At 43.7% G+C, this 23440-nt stretch overlaps 1 protein-coding gene across 3 annotated transcripts in view; it reads right to left on the minus strand.

The window, feature by feature from the left end:
* Positions 1 to 23440, minus strand: part of st8sia3 (ST8 alpha-N-acetyl-neuraminide alpha-2,8-sialyltransferase 3) — a 100311-nt gene that overhangs the window by 23950 nt on the left and 52921 nt on the right. The window contains exon 1 of one of the 3 annotated variants that reach the window (XM_061877122.1): positions 3211 to 3643. The exons of the other annotated variants lie outside the window; for them this stretch is intronic. Coding sequence (XP_061733106.1) covers positions 3211 to 3359 — 149 coding nt within the window. The 5' untranslated portion in view covers positions 3360 to 3643. Of the gene's footprint in view, positions 1 to 3210; positions 3644 to 23440 lie in introns of those variants that run through there. 3 annotated transcript variants of the gene reach the window in all.

The raw sequence follows: 23440 nt of genomic DNA on the forward strand, positions 1-23440 counted from the left end.
AATTGCACTGAGTGGAGGGGATCACCACTCCAAGATGGCGGCCCCGCGTCTCGTCTGCGCCAGAAGGCAGTAGTGGTCGATGATGCGTCTACTTAGAAGATGTCTATGGTTCTAACGTTAGCAGTGAGTTTACAGCCTCACTGAATTAACTACACAACAAATACAAGTTACGTTACTCAGCCAATAAACGTTAGCTTTCATTTAAAACTTACCCTTCACTGTGCATCTTGAAATGTCAAACGAAGTAGGAAGTTGTTGCGTCTCCGTCTGTAATCTTCGAACCGCATTCTTTGCATACTGGAATTCGTTTTTTGTTGACCAACTCGTAGTTTTAATCCCCGAACTAAAATATTTTGGGCATAATTTTTCCTCACTGGCGGGTTGTTTGAGAGATCTTCTTCGTTGGTTTTCCTGGAATTTGATTGGCTGAATGCTGTGTGACGAAAATAACGTAGTGTAATTTGATTGGCTGTTGTACTGACAGGTAGCGCGCACACGCTGACAAACACGCGTACACAATGAAAGATACGGAGCGCTCCTGAATAACTTTTTAATCGTTGGGTTTTGGGGAAAGTAGCAAGTCTTGTCAAGTCAAAAGGCTCAAGTCCAAGTTAAGTCACAAGTCATTGATGTTAAAGTCTAAGTCGAGTTGCAAGTATTTTTACATTTTGTCAAGTCAAGTCTAAAGTCATCAAATTCATGACTCGAGTCTGACTCAAGTCCAAGTCATGTGACTCGAGTCCACACCCCTGCTAAGGTGACTTATCAAAACAACACTAAATTAAAGTGCACTTTTTGTACAGAACGCCACTACAATAGTTTAAAACAAATAAAGTATAATTTTGTGCATGATGTCACACAAGATATTTAAAAACTGTCAAATAAAAATGAGCTGCATAATCGGAAATCAAATCCTTCGCTATGTGGTAGGTTCCTGCGGACGTTTTGATTGATTGATTAAAAGTTTTATTAGTAGATTGTACAGTTCAGTACATATTGCGTACAATTGACCACTAAATGGTAACACCCCAATAAGTTTTTCAACTTGTTTAAGTCGGGGTCCACGTAAATCAATTTATGGTAGTTATCGCCTTCTGTTGTTGACTATTTGTTTCATACGGTGTTGATGTGGAAATGGTTGCCTCAGCATTTTGTTGGTGTGGCACCGAACGGAGATGTTGACATGCGGAGTTTCAAGCACTTATTCTCTAGCGCAGGGGTCAGGAACCTTTTTGGCTGAGAGAGCCATGAAAGTCAAATATTTTAAAATGTATTTCCGTGAGCGCCATATAGTATTTTTTTTAACACTGAATACAACTAAATGCATGCATTTTTAAGTAAGACCAACATCTTTAGAGTATAATAATTATCTTATTAATAACATTGTTATTCTGAAGCTAACCAATAATGAATTAAAGATATCTTACCATTAATGCGACTTCGCTACTATATTGGATCCACTTTGGACTGGACTCTCACGGTTATGTTAGATCTACTATGGTTTGGACTTTCACAATATTATGTTAGACCCGCTTGACATCCATTGCTTTCGGTCCCCTAGGGAGGGGGAATGGGGGTTCTCTCCAAGGTTTCTCATAGTCATCATTGTCACTGTCACCGACGTCCCACCGGGGTGAGTTTTTCCTTGCCCTTATGTGGGCTCTACCGAGGATGTCGTTGTGGTTTGTGCAGCCCTTTGAGACACTGGTGATTTAGGGCTATATAAATAAACATTGAGTGATCGATATGATTGCTACCAATGCCGAATAGTTATATTGCATTGTTGCATTTCTTTTCACAGTTTATGAACTTACATTCATATTTTGTTGAAGTCAATACTTATATCTATAAAGGATTTATGAATATTTGCTGTTTTCAGAATATTTTTAAAAATCTCACGTACCCCTTGGCATACCTCCAAGTACCCCCAGGGGTACATGTACCCCTATTTGAGAACCACTGGCCTAGTATATTGTCATTTACATATTAGCAAGTGTTTATTTCACCACTTATATGGTCTCCTTGTCCAGAGTCTGGACCCAGGATGGACCGCTAGCCTGTGTATCGGTTGGGGACATCTTTGCGCTGCTGATCCGCCTCCGCTTAGGACGGGACTCTCGCTACTATATTGGATCCACTTTGGACTGGACTCTTATGGTTATGTTGGATCCACTATGGATTGGACTTTCACAATATTATGTTAGACCCGCTTGACATCCATTGCTTTCGGTCCCCGGTGATGGGGGTCCTCTCCAAGGTTTCTCATAGTCATCATTGTCACTGTCACCGACGTCCCACTGGGGTGAGTTTTTCCTTGCCCTTATGTGGGCTCTACCGAGGATGTCGTTGTGGTTTGTGCAGCCCTTTGAGACACTGGTGATTCAGGGCTATATAAATACACATTAATTGATTGATATGACTTCTACAGTAATGCGGACGTTGTATCGATCCGTTGTGGTGAAGAAGGAGCTGAGCCGGAAGGCAAAGCTCTCAATTTACCGGTCGATCTACGTTCCCATCCTCACCTATGGTCATGAGCTTTGGGTCATGACCGAAAGGATAAGATCACGGGTACAAGCGGCCAAATTTAGTTTTCTCCGCTGGTTGGCGGGTCTCTCCCTTAGAGATAGGGTGAGAAGCTCTGCCATCCGGGAGGAACTCAAAGTAAAGCCGCTGCTCCTCCACATGGAGAGGAGCCAGATGAGGTGGTTCGGGCATCTGGTCAGGATGCCACCCGGACGCCTCCCTAGGGAGGTGTTTAGGGCACGTCCAACCGGTAGGAGGCCACGGGGAAGACCCAGGACACGTTGGGAAGACTATGTCTCCCGGCTGGCCTGGGAACGCCTCGGGATCCCCCGGGAAGAGCTAGACGAAGTGGCTGGAGAGAGGGAAGTCTGGGTTTCCCTGCTTAGGCTGCTGCCCCCGCAACCCGACCTCGGATAAGCGGAAGATGATGGCTGGATGGATGGACTTCTACCAATGCTGAATAGTTATTCAATATTCAAATTTAGATTGAGTTCGGAATGTAAAAATCAGTTTATATAACATATTTGTCAGCATTCAGGCCCACTATCGAGGCAGGACTGAGGCCCTCACCTTCAGGTAAAGTGCTAACATTCATTCGTTGGCCACAATAAGCGACATAAGTGACAGAAATCAGTAATTATCAGCAGCAGTTTGAAGGCCGCACACACAAGACTGCACACTCACCGATAGCCAGCGTGGAACATGTACATCCTGGGTGCCCCGTGAGGTCCGAGCAGGAAGTCCTTCTTGATGGACACATAGCTGATGAAGGACAGGACGAGCAGCGCCAGGCTGAACATGATCAGACCTAACGCGCTGGCGATGCGAACCATGCTGCCTTCTCTCTCTCTCTCTTCCCCCGGAGATCACGGCATCACTGGCGGACAGTCTTACCCCGCATCACGGCATCAGTGGGCGGCCAGGCCCGGGACCAAGATGCCGGAGGAGAGCCGAGGAGATGCGGACACGAAGGCGGGGGCCCGGGAGGACGCCAGGCGACGTCATCGTCACGCAGGACGCGACGCGACGTCTCGGAAAGAAGCCGGAAAATAGTCAGCGAGTGTGTTTTATAGAACGGAGACGTCGTTACCGACTCTTGTTACACAAACATGCGGAATGAAGGCGGAGCTCGTCTTGGCTTCTGCAGGCTAGCGGCCACTTCATTAGGTACACACGGGCAGCCACTTCATTAGGTACACCCGGGCGGCCACTTCATTAGGTACACCCCGCAGGACGTGCGTTTAGAGCGGGGGCAGCCACTTCATTAGGTACACCCGTGCGGCCACTTAATTAGGTACACCCGTAGGACGTGCATTTAGCGGGAATCGTGCAACTTACTACAACGCTGACCAAGTTCTGACACTGATCATACAGGAAGTGGACCGCCACAATAAGACAGTCCCATACTCCATACTCTCTGAGCACTCCCCACAGGACTTCCCGAGGGACACGGTCCAATGCCTTCTCCAAGTCCACAAAGCACATGTAGACTGGTTGGGCAAACTCCCATGCACCCTCAAGAACCCTCCCCAGAGTATAGAGCTGGTCCACAGTTCCACCACCAGGACCAAAACCACACTGTTCCTCCTGAATCCGAGGTTTCGCCAGGTATTTTTGTTCGTTCCCGGAAGGTCAGGTATCGTTATTGTGGAAGCATTTCTGGGTTTTTTTTCTGTCTTCGGAAGGGTAAAACTATTATTTACAAACCTCGTTTCCATATGAGTTGGGAAATTGTGTTAGATGTAAATATAAACGGAATACAATTATTTGCAAATCCTTTTCAAGCCATATTCAGTTGAATATGCTACAAAGACAACATATTTGATGTTCAAACTCATAAACTTTTTTTTTTTTTTTCAAATAATAATTAACTTAGAATTTCATGGCTGCAAGACGTGCCAAAGTAGATGGGAAAGGGCATGTTCACCACTGTGTTACATCACCTTTTCTTTTAACAACACTCAATAAATGTTTGGGAACTGAGGAAACAAATTGTTGAAGCTTTGAAAGTGGAATTCTTTCCCATTCTTGTTTTATGTAGAGCTTCAGTCCTTCAACAGTCCGGGGTCTCCGCTGTCCTATTTTACGCTTCATAATGCGCCACACATTTTCCATGGGAGACAGGTCTGGACTGCAGGCGGGCCAGGAAAGTACCCGCACTCTTTTTTTACAAAGCCACGCTGTTGTAATACATGCTGAATGTGGCTTGGCATTGTTTTGCTGAAATAAGCAGGGGCATCCATGAAAAATATGGCGCTTAGATGGCAGCATATGTTGTTCCAAAACCTGTATGTACCTTTCAGCATTAATGGTGCCTTCACAGATGTGTAAGTTACCCATGCCTTGGGCACTAATACACCCCAATACCATCACACATGCTGGCTTTTGAAATTGGTGTCGATAACAGTCTGGATGGTCCGCTTCCCCTTTGGTCCGGAAGACACCATTTCGAATATTTCCAAAAACAATTTGAAATGTGGACTCGTCAGACCACAGAACACTTTTCCACTTTGCATCAGTCCATCTTAGATAATCTCGGGCCCAGAGAAGCCGGCGGCGTTTCTGGATGTTGTTGATAAATGGCTTTCGCTTTACATAGTGGAACTTTAACTTGCACTTACAGATTTAGTGACAAACTGTATTTACTGACAGTGGTTTTCTGAAGTGTTCCTGAGCCCATGTGGTGATATCCTTTAGAGATTGATGTTGGTTTTTGATACCATGCCGTCTGAGGGATGGAAGGTCACGGTCATTCAATGTTGGTTTCCGGCCATGCCGCTTACGTGGAGTGATTTCTCCAGATTCTCTGAACCTTTTGATGATATTATGGAGCGTAGATGTTGAAATCCCTAAATTTCTTGCAATTGCACTTTGAGAAAGGTTGTTCTTAAACTGTTTGACTATTTGCTCACGCAGTTGTGGACAAAGGGGTGTACCTCGCCCCATCCTTTCTTGTGAAAGACTGAGTATTTTTTGGGAAGCTGTTTTTATACCCAATCATGGCACCCACCTGTTCCCAATTAGCCTGCACACCTGTGGGATGTTCCAAATAAGTGTTTGATGAGCATTCCTCAACTTTATCAGTATTTATTGCCACCTTTCCCAACTTCTTCATCAGGTGTTGCTGGCATCAAATTTAAAGTTAATGATTATTTGCACAAATAAAAAAGTTTATGAGTTTGAACATCAAATATGTTGTCTTTGTAGCATATTCAACTGAATATGGCTTGAAAAGGATTTGCAAATCATTGTATTCTGTTTATATTTACATCTAACACAATTTCCCAACTCATATGGAAACGGGGTTTGTAAAAAAATCTTATCATTACGTCTTTTCTTTGTTTTTTTTAGCTAAAACTGGGATATTTGGCAAGCAGTGTTTTCATAGAATAGGACAAACAGACCAACAACAATTGGCATAAAGACGTCAGATAGACAAGCTGTCGAGGCTGCTGACATTTCATCAGTGACCTTTTCTGCTGTTTTTTCTAAACGCTGGAAGAGCCTAACACACACACACACACACACACACACACACACACACACACACACACATATTCCTACACAAGTCTCTAAGCTTTGTAAATCCTTTTAAATGGGCACACAGATTGGGATCTTAAAGCTTAATATCTCACATCTGATGTATTTACACTGTTTTTGCAAGACTGGTCTGGCCTTCAATGTCCATTTGAATGTTGTTTTTTTCTTTTTCAAGCAGAAACAAAACGAGGAGGAAACATTCAAGATTCCGACTCACACCTGAGGATTGATATCTAGAAGTGGGTCTCCAAGAATACGGCAATTTGTTTACAAGTACCTGACCTTAAATGTTAAAAATGTATTGATCAGAAAAGAAACATTTACAAATATCTTATTAAAGAGTATTTTACACATTGTTGTTTAAAAATGTTAGCTTGCTCGGATCTACAAACCCCAAAACCAGTGAAGTTGGCACGTTGTATAAATCAAAAATAAACACTATACAATAATTTGATAAACCTTTTCAACCTATATTCAATTAAATAGGCTGCATAGACAAGATACTTAACCTTTGAACTGGTAAACTTTGACATTTTTTTGCAAAAAAAATAGCTCATTTGGAATTTGATGCCTACAACGTGTTTGAAAAAAGCTGGCACCAGTGGCAAAAAAGACTGAGGAAGTTGAGGAATGCTCATCAAACACTTATATGGAACATCCCACAGGTGAACAGGCTAATTGGGAACAGGTGGGTGCCATGATTGGGTATAAAAGCAGCTTCCATGAAATTCACAAACAAGGATGGGGGCGAGGGTCACCACTTTGTCAACAAATGCGTGAGCAAATTGTCGAACAGTTTAAGAACAACATTTCTCAATGAGCTATTGCAAGGAATTTAGGGATTTCACCATTGACTATCCGTAATATCAAAAGTTAAAGTTAAAGTAGCAATGATTGTCACACACACACTAGGTGTGAGGAAATTATTCTCTGCATTTGACCCATCACTCTTGATCACCCCCTGAGAGGTGAGGGGAGCAGTGGGCAGCAGCGGTGCCGTGCTTGGGAATCATTTATGGTGATTTAACCCCCAATTCCAACCCTTAATGCTGAGTGCCAAGCGGGGAGGAAATGGGTACCATTTTTATAGTCTTTGGTATGACTCAGCCGGGATTTGAACTCACAACCTACCGATCTCAGGGCAGACTCTCTACTCAAAAGGTTCAGAGAATCTGGAGAAATCACTGCAAGACTGAAAACCATCACTGTGTAAAGGATATCACCACATGCCCTCAGGAACACTTCAGAAAAGCACTGTCAGTAACTACAGTTCGTCGCTACATCAGTAAGTGCAAGTTCAAACTCTACTATGCAAAGCAAAATACATATATCAACAACACCCAGCTCATCCAAGACGAAGTGGAAAATTGTTCTGCGGTCTGATGAGTCCACATTTCAAAAATAGATACAAGAAGAAAAGCTATTATTTGCTTTCAAATCCTCCTAAAGCATTAAAGGAGTCATATTATGAAATTGTTTTACAATTAAAACACTTCCTTGTGGTCTGCATAACATGTGATGGTGGTTGTTTGGTCAAAATGTTGCATGGATTATGTTTTAAACTACTAAGCGGAGAGAAAGCAGGACTTACCCAAGCTCCAGGCACCTCTTCTCGGAACTGTTTTACGACATTTTCTTTGAACTGTTTGTAATCAAAGGCGATGGCTGTTTACGACCCCCCTCGCTTAAAAACAGCTTTTGCCATGTAATCAGGGAAAGTCCAAATAAGAGAGGAGCCGTACAATCTTTCGTCAGAGTGTGGCGACACTGTACAAGGGTAAAGGTGTACGCGTTTCTCCTCACTGAGCCAAATTTCATTCTGTTTCTGCTTGATTCCTTGCCTCGTGTCTTGTTTAATAGATGTCATCAGTGTTTGAACCTGACACCAACGGATGATTACGTTCTGGCACGGAACGCAGGTCTGCACTGGCTAAAGGAACCCAGGATGCTCATCAATCCCAGGTGCGCTGAGTGCAGATTGATTGCAGCTGTTTGCTGCCGCCGTAGCGAAGTTTGCCGGAGTTGAGCGGCCGTGGGCGTGTCCCGAGGTGCGCTCGGCGGGGCTCATGGATGAATCCACATTGGCCGTGACATGTGCTCTCTTAATGTCTTTTTTGTGGCGATTTTTTATTGTTTTTTGCATGTGTTTTAACATTTTTGGTGGAGTCTTTGTATATATGCACTGCAAATATTTGAATAATGGTCCATGCCTTCCTGTCTGCCTTGTCGTTTTTGTCCCAGCAGACCTTTTAAACTTGCTGTATGCAGTCTTTTCCCTTCTGCCTGCAAAAAAACATTTTCTTTGCGTTCCGTGTTGTCATTTTCTGCTGTTGGAATTCCATGTTTTGTCCGTTGTGCTTCTTAACAATAGAAGATTGAGCCTTCTTTCTCTGCATCCAGACAATACCAAATCATCACCTTGCTTCCCGCGTACTGACCGTATCTGTCCTCCAGCAGCTTTAGAAAAATAAAGATGATGTCCATTATTTCAAAGTTTACAATGTTTATCAAAACTGTTCTTCTTTGTATTTTGCATTGTTTGAACAACCTCTTAAATTGGATCATTTCAGCACATTGTTTGACTCCTTCACTCAGTCCTTTCCAAAATGTAATTCTACATACTGATATGCTATCGGTTCTAAGTGTTGTACATGCATCCAAAATGTCTTATATCACATTTACATTTTTACAAATATTATGTATTTTTTAATTATATTTCTCTTTTTTTTTTTGAGAATAATTGTTGTACACGCTTGGGTAGCAGGTGATGGTTTGTTTTGAGCATCATTTAGCTGTTTGTAAATGCACCAAATCACAGACTTTCAGCATTTTGGATTCAATAAATAAACTGTATGTTCCGCACTGCAAAAAGTCAGTGTTCAAAAACAAGAAAAAAACATACAAAAATGAGGGGTATTTTACTTGAACTAAGCAAAATGATCTGCCAATAGAACAAGAAAATTTGGCTTGTTCAGACTTTCCAAATCAAGTAAAATTAGATAACTTCAATGAACCCAAAATACCTTAAAATAAGAATATTCTCACTTATAACAAGTGCACTATTTTGGATAGAAAAAACAAGTATACCTTTTTGCTCAATATGTTGAAAAATATTCTTAAATACTAGTGCCATTATCTTGACATCATGATATGCACTAGGCATTACATTTCTTGAAACCAGCAAACTTATACTAAAAACTAATTTACTGTTCTTAATGGAAAGGCAAGAAGGCAACCGCTTGTTAGTCTCGGGGTTTCCTGGCCGCTCAGGCACATCATATCGTCTAAAAATGCATTTTTCCATCGACAACATGACATCATCGCACCAATTGCATGCTCTTTCAGTCAATTAGAGTGCAAATATACAGCCAAGAGTTTACCTGGATGTGCATGAACTATTTCTGTTCAAAATGCTAAATGTTTAAATATTAACTGTCAGTTTGCTGTACTGTGCCAACTGTACTACTGTATGAGTACATATTTTCTCTTTTTTATTGAAAATAAAACAGCAAAGTCCATTTGGCTGTCATCTGTTTTAATTATGAGACACAATTGTGTCAAAGTCAGGATCTTTTTTCATGCTTGAAATAAGAAATAATTACTTTAAAAAAGTAGTTTTATACTTGTGAGTGTTGATGACACAGCTTTGCAACATTTGGTGTTCTAGTTTCAAGCATGCTTGTGGGGAGGCTGAGCTGACAAACGAGCAGCGGGGCAGGGCACGCTGGAGCCCGGCACAAGATGGCGGCAAGGAGGCGGAGAATGCGGCTGAGCAGAGAGGCGGGGCGTGCCGGGAGCGACACTGCAATCGAGTTCAGGTGCATGAATCGCACACCTACACACAATAATAAATCTCCTCTGGCTGTATAAAAGGGCAGCAGCAGAGGGGGGGCAGAAAGAGGAGGAGAGTCCGCACCAGCGACTGAAGCGCAAGAGCGACAAAGAGCAGACAAGGACGACGGCGGCTGAAAAGTGGACCGTGAGCGAGCAGTGGGGGGGAGGAGCTGAAAAGCGACCCGACCTGAAGACAAAGCTTGTTATTAAAAAATAAACAAGAGTCAAACCTGCTCAAAAACATTGTCCTTCCTTGAGGATCTGTGGAACCCGCACGACAACGACATGAGTCGTCCACAATGTTTTACTCAATATAGCTCATCAAATCTCAGCAAGAAGCTGTAATATCTTACTGAGATCATTTAGGACCAAAACACTTAAAACAAGTAAAACACTAACATAAAATCTTATGTATGGCCGCGCAAGTCCCGATGAAAAGTCGGCAAAAGTCCCAAAAATGTTGAAAATACTTACCCAGGTTCGAGTCCCACAAGTCCTGCCACCGGCCGGGATGCCCAAAATGTCCAAAACTCGCCCAGCAAAGTCCCACAGGAAGGTGGGGAGAAAAGTGAGAAAAGTGGGTAGAATGTTCAAAAATCACACCCGGGTTCGAGTGCCACAAGTCTTAAGATTTGTGGCACTCCATGTGGGACTGGAACCTGGGCAGGCATTTTGAACATTTTAGGGACTTTAGCCGACTTTCCCACTTTTCTTCCCCACTTCCTGAGGGACTTTGCTGGGTGCGTTTTGAACATTTTTTGCATCCCGGGACTTGTGGGACTGGAACCTGAGGAGATATTTTGGACAAAATTGGGAATTTTGACCATTTCTGCCGCCTCTTCCCCGCCTTCCTGTGCACCATTGCTGGCTGTGTTTTGGACATTTGGACACAAAGAGTTTCAAGCATGTTTTACTCAATATAGGTCATCAAATCTCAGCAAGAAGCTGTAATATCTTACTTAAATCATTTAGGACCAAAACACTTAAAAGAAGTAAAACACAAACATAAAATCTTATGTATGGCCGCACAAGTCCTGATGAAAAGTCGGCAAAAGTCCCAAAAATGTTGAAAATACTTACCCAGGTTCGAGTCCCACAAGTCCTGCCACCGGCCGGGATGCCCAAAATGTCCAAAACTCGCCCAGCAAAGTCCCACAGGAAGGTGGGGAGAAAAGTGAGAAAAGTGGGTAAAATGTTCAAAAATCACACCCGGATTTGAGTGCCACAAGTTTTAAGATTTGTGGCACTCCATGTGGGACTGGAACCTGGGCAGGTATTTTGAACATTTTTCGGGACTTTAGCCGACTTTCCCACTTTTCTTCCCCACTTCCCATAAGACTTTGCTGGGTGCGTTTTGAACATTTTTTGCATCCCGGGACTCGTGGGACTGGAACCTGAGGAGATATTTTGGACAAAATTGGGACTTTTGACCATTTCTGCCGCCTCTTCCCCGCCTTCCTGTGCACCATTGCTGGCTGTGTTTTGGACATTTGGACACAAATAGTTTCAAGCATGTTTTACTCAATATAGGTCATCAAATCTCAGCAACAAGCTGTAATATCTTACTGAGATCATTTAGGACCAAAACACTTAAAACAAGTAAAACACTAACATTAAATCTTATGTATGGCCGCGCAAATCCCGATGAAAAGTCGGCAAAAGTCCCAAAAATGTTCAAAATACATACCCAGGTTCGAGTCCCACAAGTCCTGCCACCGGCCGGGATGCCCAAAATGTCCAAAACTCGCCCAGCAAAGTCCCACAGGAAGGTGGGGAGAAAAGTGAGAAAAGTGGGTAAAATGTTCAAAAATCACACCCGGGTTCGAGTGCCACAAGTCTTAAGATTTGTGGCACTCCATGTGGGACTGGAACCTGGGCAGGCATTTTGAACATTTTAGGGACTTTAGCCGACTTTCCCACTTTTCTTCCCCACTTCCTGAGGGACTTTGCTGGGTGCGTTTTGAACATTTTTTGCATCCCGAGACTTGTGGGACTGGAACCCGGGGAGATATTTTGGACAAAATTGGGAATTTTGACCATTTCTGCCGCCTCTTCCCCGCCTTCCTGTGCACCATTGCTGGCTGTGTTTTGGACATTTGGACACAAATAGTTTCAAGCATGTTTTACTCAATATAGGTCATCACATCTCAGCAACAAGCTGTAATATCTTACTGAGATCATTTAGGACCAAAACACTTAAAACAAGTAAAACACTAACATTAAATCTTATGTATGGCCGCGCAAATCCCGATGAAAAGTCGGCAAAAGTCCCAAAAATGTTCAAAATACATACCCAGGTTCGAGTCCCACAAGTCCTGCCACCGGCCGGGATGCCCAAAATGTCCAAAACTCGCCCAGCAAAGTCCCACAGGAAGGCGGGGAGAAAAGTGAGAAAAGTGGGTAAAATGTTCAAAAATCACACCCGGGTTCGAGTGCCACAAGTCTTAAGATTTGTGGCACTCCATGTGGGACTGGAACCTGGGCAGGCATTTTGAACATTTTTGGGGACTTTAGCCGACTTTCCCACTTTTCTTCCCCACTTCCTGTAAGACTTTGCTGGGTGCGTTTTGAACATTTTTTGCATCCCGGGACTTGTGGGACTGGAACCTGAGGAGATATTTTGGACAAAATTGGGAATTTTGACCATTTCTGCCGCCTCTTCCCCGCCTTCCTGTGCACCATTGCTGGCTGTGTTTTGGACATTTGGACACAAAGAGTTTCAAGCATGTTTTACTCAATATAGGTCATCAAATCTCAGCAAGAAGCTGTAATATCTTACTTAAATCATTTAGGACCAAAACACTTAAAAGAAGTAAAACACAAACATAAAATCTTATGTATGGCCGCACAAGTCCTGATGAAAAGTCGGCAAAAGTCCCAAAAATGTTCAAAATACTTACCCAGGTTCGAGTCCCACAAGTCCTGCCACCGGCCGGGATGCCCAAAATGTCCAAAACTCGCCCAGCAAAGTCCCACAGGAAGGTGGGGAGAAAAGTGAGAAAAGTGGGTAAAATGTTCAAAAATCACACCCGGATTTGAGTGCCACAAGTTTTAAGATTTGTGGCACTCCATGTGGGACTGGAACCTGGGCAGGTATTTTGAACATTTTTCGGGACTTTAGCCGACTTTCCCACTTTTCTTCCCACTTCCCATAAGACTTTGCTGGGTGCGTTTTGAACATTTTTTGCATCCCGGGACTCGTGGGACTGGAACCTGAGGAGATATTTTGGGACAAAATTGGGACTTTTGACCATTTCTGCCGCCTCTTCCCGCCTTCCTGTGCACCATTGCTGGCTGTGTTTTGGACATTTGGACACAAATAGTTTCAAGCATGTTTTACTCAATATAGTCATCAAATCTCAGCTACAAGCTGTATATCTTACTCAGATCATTGAGGACCAAAACACTTAAAACAAATGGTAAATGGGTTGTACTTGTATAGCACTTTTCTACAACTTTTAAGGAGCCCAAAGTGCTTTGGCAGTATTTCCACATTCACACAAACATTCACACACTGACAAGTAAAAGACTCTAACATAAAATCTGCTTAGTGAGAAGAATGATCTTATCAGACATAAAATAAGCAAATATCACCCTTATTTTTAGATATTCAATCTTACTTAGATTTCAGTTTTTGCAGTGTATCTGTTGTGATATTCAACTCTATATTCATCCTCTTTTTGCTGGAAATATTTTCTAAATAAATCCCGCTTTAAGATTTTACAACCTGTGCAGCGAAATGAGGGGAAAAATGTGATTTCCCTTCGGGAGTGCGGCATAACGACACCTAAGTGGATTTATGAATCAGGGCAATCCAATTTTCGCCAGCGTTATTCTTGATATGAAGCCAGTCGGAGTGTGTGCAGGTGTCATGGAAGAGCAATGGAATTAATAATCAATAATGATTATTGATAGCAGTGTGGAGAGAGTGGATAATCAGACGTTTGGGCTGGACCTGAGGCGTGAAATTACTGGACTTTTGTGTATTGTGCACAGACACACACAGTAAATACTGTATTCTATGTTTATGACGGATTGTACAGTTAGTTTAACCTAAATTTGACAAGTCCCTGAGAGGGACAAGCGGTAGAAAATGGATGGAACCATACTTGGGTTGTACGATATACCGGTACTAGTATAGCTACTAATGAACCATATTCGGTACTATACCGCCTCTAAAAAGTACCATCCCCGCCCCTGCCACCATGGTTTTAAGAGCAGAGGAGCATGTTCGGCAGCGTACACACACAGAGTACTTACAAGCAGACACAGTGTGTAGACAGAAAAGGGAGAACATACGCATTCTGGCTTGAAAACTATCCATCCATCCATCCATTTCCTACCGCTTATTCCCTTTTGGGGTCGCGGGGGGCGCTGGCGCCTATCTCAGCTACAATCGGGCGGAAGGCTGGGTACACCCTGGACAAGACGCCACCTCATCACAGGGCCAACAGATAGACAGACAACATTCACACTCACATTCACACCCATCCATCCATTTTCTACCGCTTATTCCCTTTCGGGGTCGCGGGGGGCGCTGGCGCCTATCTCAGCTACAATCGGGCGGAAGGCAGGGTACACCCTGGACAAGTCGCCACCTCATCACAGGGCCAACACAGATAGACAGACAACATTCACACACTAGGGACCATTTAGTGTTGCCAATCAACCTATCCCCAGGTGCATGTCTTTGGAAGTGGGAGGAAGCCGGAGTACCCGGAGGGAACCCACGCATTCACGGGGAGAACATGCAAACTCCACACAGAAAGATCCCGAGCCTGGATTTGAACCCAGGACTGCAGGACCTTCGTATTGTGAGGCAGACGCACTAACCCCTCTGCCACCGTGAAGCCCCTCACATTCACACACTAGGGACAATTTAGTGTTGCCAATCAACCTATTGGAGGTGGGAGGAGCCTATTCCCAGGTGCATGTCTTTGGAGGTTGGAGGGGCCTATCCCCAGGTGCATGTCTTTGGAAGTGGGAGGAAGCCGGAGTACCTGGAGGGAACCCACGCATTCACGGGGAGAACATGCAAACTCCACACAGAAAGATCCCGAGCCTGGATTTGAACCCAGGACTGCAGGACCTTTGTATTGTGAGGCAGACGCACTAACCCCTCTGCCACCGTGAGTTATAACACTGAAATGCCCTCAGGAAGAGGTGATTTTGGACATGGCTAGCTAGCTAGCGGCTAACGTCCATTCAGTGTTTTAGGTACTTCTAAATCACTAATCCTCGCTTCCATGGCGACAAATAATTGTACGCCTCCCTTTTTTATTTGGACTTTCCGTGATTATGTCAGGCTTGACCCTGACAGTTTGGTCTATGTCTTAGTTTTTCTTCTGCATTTGTCTTTGTTTCCTGTCTTTAGTTCCTGTCAGCACTCTTATTTTGGTTCTGTTTCCTGTTTGTCTCCCTGGGTGCTGTGTCCCCTCAGTTGTGGCTGATTGGCACCTGGCCACACCTGGTGTCAATCAGCCAGGACTATTTGTACCTGTTTTGTCCTCCAGTCAGATGTTGGATTATTGTCGTGTCGATGTCACCACTACCTGTCTTGTCGCTTGTAGCTTTGTCTACTTCTGTTCACTCTGCTCATGCAATAGTTCCGTCGTGTCACAGTAAATGTTTTTGTTCTCTAGCCAAGTTTGTTATCCGCCTCGTGCACGCCTTTTGTTGGTACCCTCTTGGTTTGTTCTTGTTTTAGTTATTAATTAAATCATGTTTTCTTACGCAATGCTTGCCTCCTTCTCTGCATCTTGGGGTTCGTCACCAACAAATTCTGACAGATTACATGGCAACAGCTGTTTCCAAAGGAAGGGGGTCATAAACACCCACTGCCTTTGGTCACTAAACAGTTCAAAGACAAGGTGTCTGGAGGGGAGTCATGTCGTGCTTCCTCTCCGCTTTGTAGATCACAGGTCAAGACAAAATCTTCCTGTGGATTACAATACATCAAAGAAACCGACACCTTCATGTCGCTTCCCATCCTACACAGTGGAGTTTTTCAAGCCTTTTGATTGGTAAGATCAAAGACAACTTTTGTCTGCTCGCCGGGAACTCATAGCTCACGTTTTGTGATAACTTAGATACAATTATTCTGACAAATATTGCAACAAATATTACAGTATATTATCATACTTTCCAAAACTGTTTTGTCTTAATAAAACTAAATACTGAATGAAATATCTGCTTGACTTATGATTTTACAGCCAACTACCCATCAAATTATTAAAAACGACGATCAATTTTACGGTGTTGTTTACAGCATGTTTCTGTAAATTGAAAAAAAAAAACTACCTTTTTTTGCATTAAAATTCTGTTGACTGAGCCTCGCCCCAACTGTTCCTCTGTGGAATGTTCCAAATAAGTGTTTGATGAGCATTCCTCAACTTTCTGAGTCTTTTTTGCCACTTGTGCCAGCTTTTTTGAAACATGTTGCAGGCATCCAAATGAGCTAATATTTGCAAAAATTTAATTTACCAGTTTGAATGTTAAATATCTTGTCTTTGCAGTCTATTCAATTGAATATAAGTCGAGAAGGATTTGCAAATCATTGTATTCTGTTTTAATTTACAAATTGGTTTTGGGGTTTGTATGTGCAAACAAACCACGTCTGACTAGTTCATATGACTTTGCATTGGTCGGCTTGGAGGATCTTTGCAGCGAGTGAAGACCAAGTCTCACTCTCAATGTGTCCAAGGTCAAAGTGGAGAAACACCGGATTTCATCATTCATCATCCCAACCTCCTGTGTGTGTGTGTGTGTGTGCGTGTGTGTGTGTGTGTGTGTGTGTGTGTGTGTGTGTGTGTGTGTGTGTGTGTGTGTGTGTGTGTGTGTGTGTGTGTGTGTGTGTGACGAGTTGCAATCTTTTGTTACATCTACTGCATGACTGCATGGATGTCAAACAGTACACTGCATCACTCAAAGTTTACACACAATGTAGCAAAAGCAGTGAAGTTGCCAAGTTGTGTAATTCATAAATAAAAACAGAATACAATGATTCGCAAATCCTTTTCAACTTATATTCAATTGAATGGACTGCAAAGACAATATATTTAATGTTTGAACTGAGATGCTATTTTATTTTTTTGCAAATAATCATTAACTTAGAGTCTAATTGCAGTAACACATTGCAAAAAAGTTTTTACCAGTGTGTTACATGGCCTTTCCTTTTAACAACACTCCGTAAATGTTTGGGAACTGGAGACACATTTTTGAAGCTTTTCAGGTGGAATTCTTTCCCATTCTTGCTTGATGTACAGCTTAAGTTGTTCAACAGTCCGGGGTCTCTGTTGTGGTATTTTAGGCTTCATAATGCGCCACACATTTTCAATGGGAGACAGGTCTGGACTGCAGGCAGGCCAGTCTAGTACCCGCACTCTTTTACTATGAAGCCATGCTGTTGTAACACATTGCTAGGCATTGTCTTGCGGAAATAAGCAGGGGCGTCCATGATAACGTTGCTTGGATGGTTCAAAACCTGTATGTACCTTTCAGCATTAATGGTGCCTTCACAGATGTGTAAGTTACCCATGTCTTGGGCACTAATACACCCCCATACCATCACACATGTGTAAGTTACCCATGCCTTGGGCACTAATACACCCCCATACCATCACACATGTGTAAGTTACCCATGTCTTGGGCACTAATGCACCCCCATACCATCACACATGTGTAAGTTACCCATGCCTTGGGCACTAATGCACCCCCATACCATCACACATGTGTAAGTTACCCATGTCTTGTTCACTAATACACCCCCATACCATCACACATGTGTAAGTTACCCATGCCTTGGGCACTAATACACCCCCATACCATCACACATGTGTAAGTTACCCATGTCTTGGGCACTAATACACCCCCATACCATCACACATGTGTAAGTTACCCATGTCTTGGGCACTAATACACCCCCATACCATCACACATGTGTAAGTTACCCATGTCTTGGGCACTAATACACCCCCATACCATCACACATGTGTAAGTTACCCATGCCTTGGGCACTAATACACCCCCATACCATCACACATGTGTAAGTTACCCATGCCTTGGGCACTAATACACCCCCATACCATCACACATGTGTAAGTTACCCATGCCTTGGGCACTAATACACCCCCATACCATCACACATGTGTAAGTTACCCATGTCTTGGGCACTAATACACCCCCATACCATCACACATGTGTAAGTTACCCATGCCTTGGGCACTAATACACCCCCATACCATCACACATGTGTAAGTTACCCATGTCTTGGGCACTAATACACCCCCATACCATCACACATGTGTAAGTTACCCATGTCTTGGGCACTAATACACCCCCATACCATCACACATGTGTAAGTTACCCATGTCTTGGGCACTAATACACCCCCATACCATCACACATGTGTAAGTTACCCATGTCTTGGGCACTAATACACCCCCATACCATCACACATGTGTAAGATACCCATGTCTTGGGCACTAATACACCCCCATACCATCACACATGTGTAAGTTACCCATGCCTTGGGCACTAATACACCCCCATACCATCACACATGTGTAAGTTACCCATGCCTTGGGCACTAATACACCCCCATACCATCACACATGTGTAAGTTACCCATGCCTTGGGCACTAATACACCCCCATACCATCACACATGTGTAAGTTACCCATGCCTTGGGCACTAATGCACCCCCATACCATCACACATGTGTAAGTTACCCATGTCTTGGGCACTAATACACCCCCATACCATCATACATGTGTAAGTTACCCATGTCTTGGGCACTAATACACCCCCATACCATCACACATGTGTAAGTTACCCATGCCTTGGGCACTAATACACCCCCATACCATCACACATGTGTAAGTTACCCATGTCTTGGGCACTAATACACCCCCATACCATCACACATGTGTAAGTTACCCATGTCTTGGGCACTAATACACCCCCATACCATCACACATGTGTAAGTTACCCATGTCTTGGGCACTAATACACCCCCATACCATCACACATGTGTAAGTTACCCATGTCTTGGGCACTAATACACCCCCATACCATCACACATGTGTAAGTTACCCATGTCTTGGGCACTAATACACCCCCATACCATCACACATGTGTAAGTTACCCATGTCTTGGGCACTAATACACCCCCATACCATCACACATGTGTAAGTTACCCATGCCTTGGGCACTAATACACCCTCATACCATCACACATGTGTAAGTTACCCATGTCTTGGGCACTAATACACCCCCATACCATCCCACATGTGTAAGTTACCCATGTCTTGGGCACTAATACACCCCCATACCATCACACATGTGTAAGTTACCCATGTCTTGGGCACTAATACACCCCCATACCATCACACATGTGTAAGTTACCCATGCCTTGGGCACTAATACACCCTCATACCATCACACATGTGTAAGTTACCCATGTCTTGGGCACTAATACACCCCCATACCATCACACATGTGTAAGTTACCCATGTCTTGGGCACTAATACACCCCCATACCATCACACATGTGTAAGTTACCCATGTCTTGGGCACTAATACACCCCCATACCATCACACATGTGTAAGTTACCCATGCCTTGGGCACTAATACACCCCCATACCATCACACATGTGTAAGTTACCCATGTCTTGGGCACTAATACACCCCCATACCATCACACATGTGTAAGTTACCCATGCCTTGGGCACTAATACACCCCCATACCATCACACATGTGTAAGTTACCCATGTCTTGGGCACTAATACACCCCCATACCATCACACATGTGTAAGTTACCCATGCCTTGGGCACTAATGCACCCCCATACCATCACACATGTGTAAGTTACCCATGCCTTGGGCACTAATACACCCCCATACCATCACACATGTGTAAGTTACCAATGTCTTGGGCACTAATACACCCCCATACCATCACACATGTGTAAGTTACCCATGCCTTGGGCACTAATACACCCCCATACCATCACACATGTGTAAGTTACCCATGCCTTGGGCACTAATACACCCCCATACCATCACACATGTGTAAGTTACCCATGTCTTGGGCACTAATACACCCCCATACCATCACACATGTGTAAGTTACCCATGTCTTGTTCACTAATACACCCCCATACCATCACACATGTGTAAGTTACCCATGTCTTGGGCACTAATACACCCCCATACCATCACACATGTGTAAGTTACCCATGCCTTGGGCACTAATGCACCCCCATACCATCACACATGTGTAAGTTACCCATGCCTAGGTGACTAATACACCCCCATACCATCACAGATGCTGGCTTTTGAACTTTGCGCCGAGAACAATCCAGATGGTTCTTTTCCTCTTTGTTCCGGACGACACCACGTCCACAGTTTCCAAAAACAATTTGAAATGTGCACTCGTCAGACCACGGAACACTTTTCCACTTTGCATCAGTCCATATTAGATGAGCTCGGGCCCAGTGAAGCCGGTGCCGTTTCTGGGTGTTGTTGATAAATGGCTTTGGCTTTGCATCGTGGAGTTTTAACTTGTACTTACAGATGTTGCGACAAACTGTAGTTACTGACAGTGGTTTTCTGAAGTGTTCCTGAGCCCATGTGGTGATATCCTTTACATACTGATGCAGTACCGCCTTAGAGAACGACGGTCCGTAATATCATCGCTTACGTGTAGTGATATCTCCAGATACTCTGAACCTTTTGATGATATTAGGGACTGTAGATGGTGAAATCCCTAAGTTCCTTGAGAAATGTTGTTCTCAAACTGTCCGACAATTTGCTCACGCATTTGTTCACAAAGCGGTGACCCTCGCACCGTCCTTGTTTGTGAATGACCGACCTTTTCACTGAAGCTGCTTTTATACTCAATCACGGGACCCAACTGTTCCCAATTAGCCCGTTCACCTGTGGGATGTTCCAAATAAGTGTTTGATGAGCATTCTTTTTTGCCACTTGTGCCAGCTTTTTTGAAACATGTTGCAGGCATCAAATTTCAAATGAGGTAATATTTGCAAAAAATTAAAAAGTTTTACGGTCTGTACATTAAATATCTTGTCTTTGCAGTCCAATTAATTGAATATAGGTTGAAAAGGATTTGCAAATCATTGCATTCTGTTTTTATTTACCATTGTCTTTCCCACCTTTAGAATACCTGGATGACTAGCAAAGAGGGAGGGAGCTGTTGCCCGGCAACCCTGCCGACCAATGAGGTGTGTCCAGGCTTCGGGCAAAAGAGGAAGAGGGGGGGGGGGGGGGCTTTTGGGAACATGGGGGTGAAAGATGGAAGGAAAGAAGGAAAGGAGACATGATGAGAGGGAGGAAGGATGGGCGAGGGAGCATAAAAGGGATGAGGATAAAGCGCCGGTCACAGCTCGCTGATTGGAGTCGCGCTGGTCAATCAATTTAAGCAGGTGTGTGACCACAGCCACCCGCCATCCATCACACACACAGGAAGTCTCATTTATTACTCCTGAATTTGGCGAGTAAAAGAAAGTTAAATATAATATGTGTACTACTTCATTTAACAGTGTAGTCCTGCAGTGCTGCACTTATTAAAAATGAGTCAGGCGGGGGACAAAAGATAGGACTCAAATGCAGAGTGGGGATTCATTCGGCAGGCTTTTATTTTGAAAGGTTCCTTTCACCTCCAGAGCCAGGACAATTCAATATAGGCTAGAACTAAACTGGTCGGCGAAAAAGGTTCCACAAAAGGGAACAACCGAAAATCACTCTGAAAGGAGGTAGACGCAAAAAACATAACTATACTTGGCGTCGTATATTCTATGAAATTTATCCATCCATCCATCTTCTTCCGCTTATCTGAGGTCGGGTCGCGGGAGCAGCAGCCTAAGCAGGGTAGCCCAGACTTCCCCCTCCACATCCACTTCGTCCAGCTCTTCCCGGGGTGGATATATCTACATATATCCATATTCAAATGTTATTTATTTTATCCATAGTCGTATTTGAAAACAGCTAGTGTTTTTCCAGTTGTTCTCTTTATGGTTGGCTGCATGTGTTAACCTTGAAGCTGTAGGAATGAGAGGACTAGCCATAATTTATCTCTCTCTATCTGGCAAAAGAACAAATATGTGGATTCGCTCCGAAGCGAGGGGGTGGGTCGGGCTGGGGGGGCAGTGGCGTATGGAAAAAGACAAGACTGCCAGACGGTTTTCAGATCAACTTAGGCGACGTGAATTCAATGTGTTTTTTTAGGTTGGTCTCTCCAAAGCTTTGGAATAAATTGCAAAATACCTATTCTGTTTCTGGGTGATCATTTAAAATCAGCTTATGTGTCATCAAAAGAACTTTGGATTGACCAGCAACTTAAATTCCTTCGGAGGAACATCTGGTCCAAACGCAACAGAACCCAAGGCGTTCCCAGGCCAGCCAGTAGAGATAGTCTTCCCAACGTGTCCTGGGTCTTCCTCCGTGGCCTCCTACGGGTTGGACATGCCCGAAACCCCTCCCTAAGCAGGCGGTCGGGTGGCATCCTGACCAGATGCCCGAACCACCTCATCTGGCTCCTCTCCATGTGGAGGAGCAGCAGCTTTACTTTGAGTTCCTCCAGGATGACAGAGCTTCTCACCCTATCTCTAAGGGAGAGACCCGCCACCCGGTGGAGGAAACTCATTTCAGCCGCTTGTACCCTTTGTGTCCTGGGCAGTGGAGGATCCTCTATGAGGTCTTGGGGTACTAGGAGGTTAACCCCTTTACTACTGTTACCCCAGGTGGTCCTTGGCAAACGCCTAGTACCTGACTGCCCCCTAGCCAGGGACACGGTGAAGACCTCAACGGCGGACAGGCAGAAGACGGTAGATTTTAAGAACTACCACAATGGCTGTGATGGCGGAAAAGGCTGCAGCAGAAAAGAATCCCCAGTCGTCTTGGGACGGAATAATTCAGGTTATCCTTACCGACCTTGAAGCTATTTTATTTGGTACATGGTGACCAGTAGATGGCAGTCACACATAGGAGATACATGTAGACTGAAGTATTACTCAAGTAAACACCAAAATGTGATATGTAAGAACATTACACACGGCGCTCAAAAATCTATCAAAATGTTTTAGTACGACTTTGGTAATTGTATTCGTATCGAGTCCCTTTTTAATGTAATACAGTACAATATGTCGCAGACATAACTACTTTAACTACTGAATTTTTCTGACTATAAGGCGCAAAACATAACGTTTCTCAGTTTGAACGTTGAATATCTTGTCTTTGCAGGCTATTCAATTGAATATACCGTATTTCCTTGAATTGCCGCCAGGGCGCTGATTAATTTAAAACCTCTTCTCACTCCGGCGCTTACCAAAGGCATGCGGTAAATTTAGGCTTGCGCTTATAAATTTGAGTGTGATGTAAGGATACCATCATGAAAAGCACATTTAATAAAAAATACGTTATTATGGTCTTACCTTTACTTATAAATTAAGTCCATGCGCAGCTCCTTCTGATCAAAAGCGTCGATAACTTATTTATAGAAGTCTTCCTTATCTTTCTTCA

This window comes from Nerophis ophidion, linkage group LG17 (genome assembly GCF_033978795.1).
Source record: "Nerophis ophidion isolate RoL-2023_Sa linkage group LG17, RoL_Noph_v1.0, whole genome shotgun sequence".
Taxonomy (NCBI): Eukaryota; Metazoa; Chordata; class Actinopteri; order Syngnathiformes; family Syngnathidae; genus Nerophis; species Nerophis ophidion.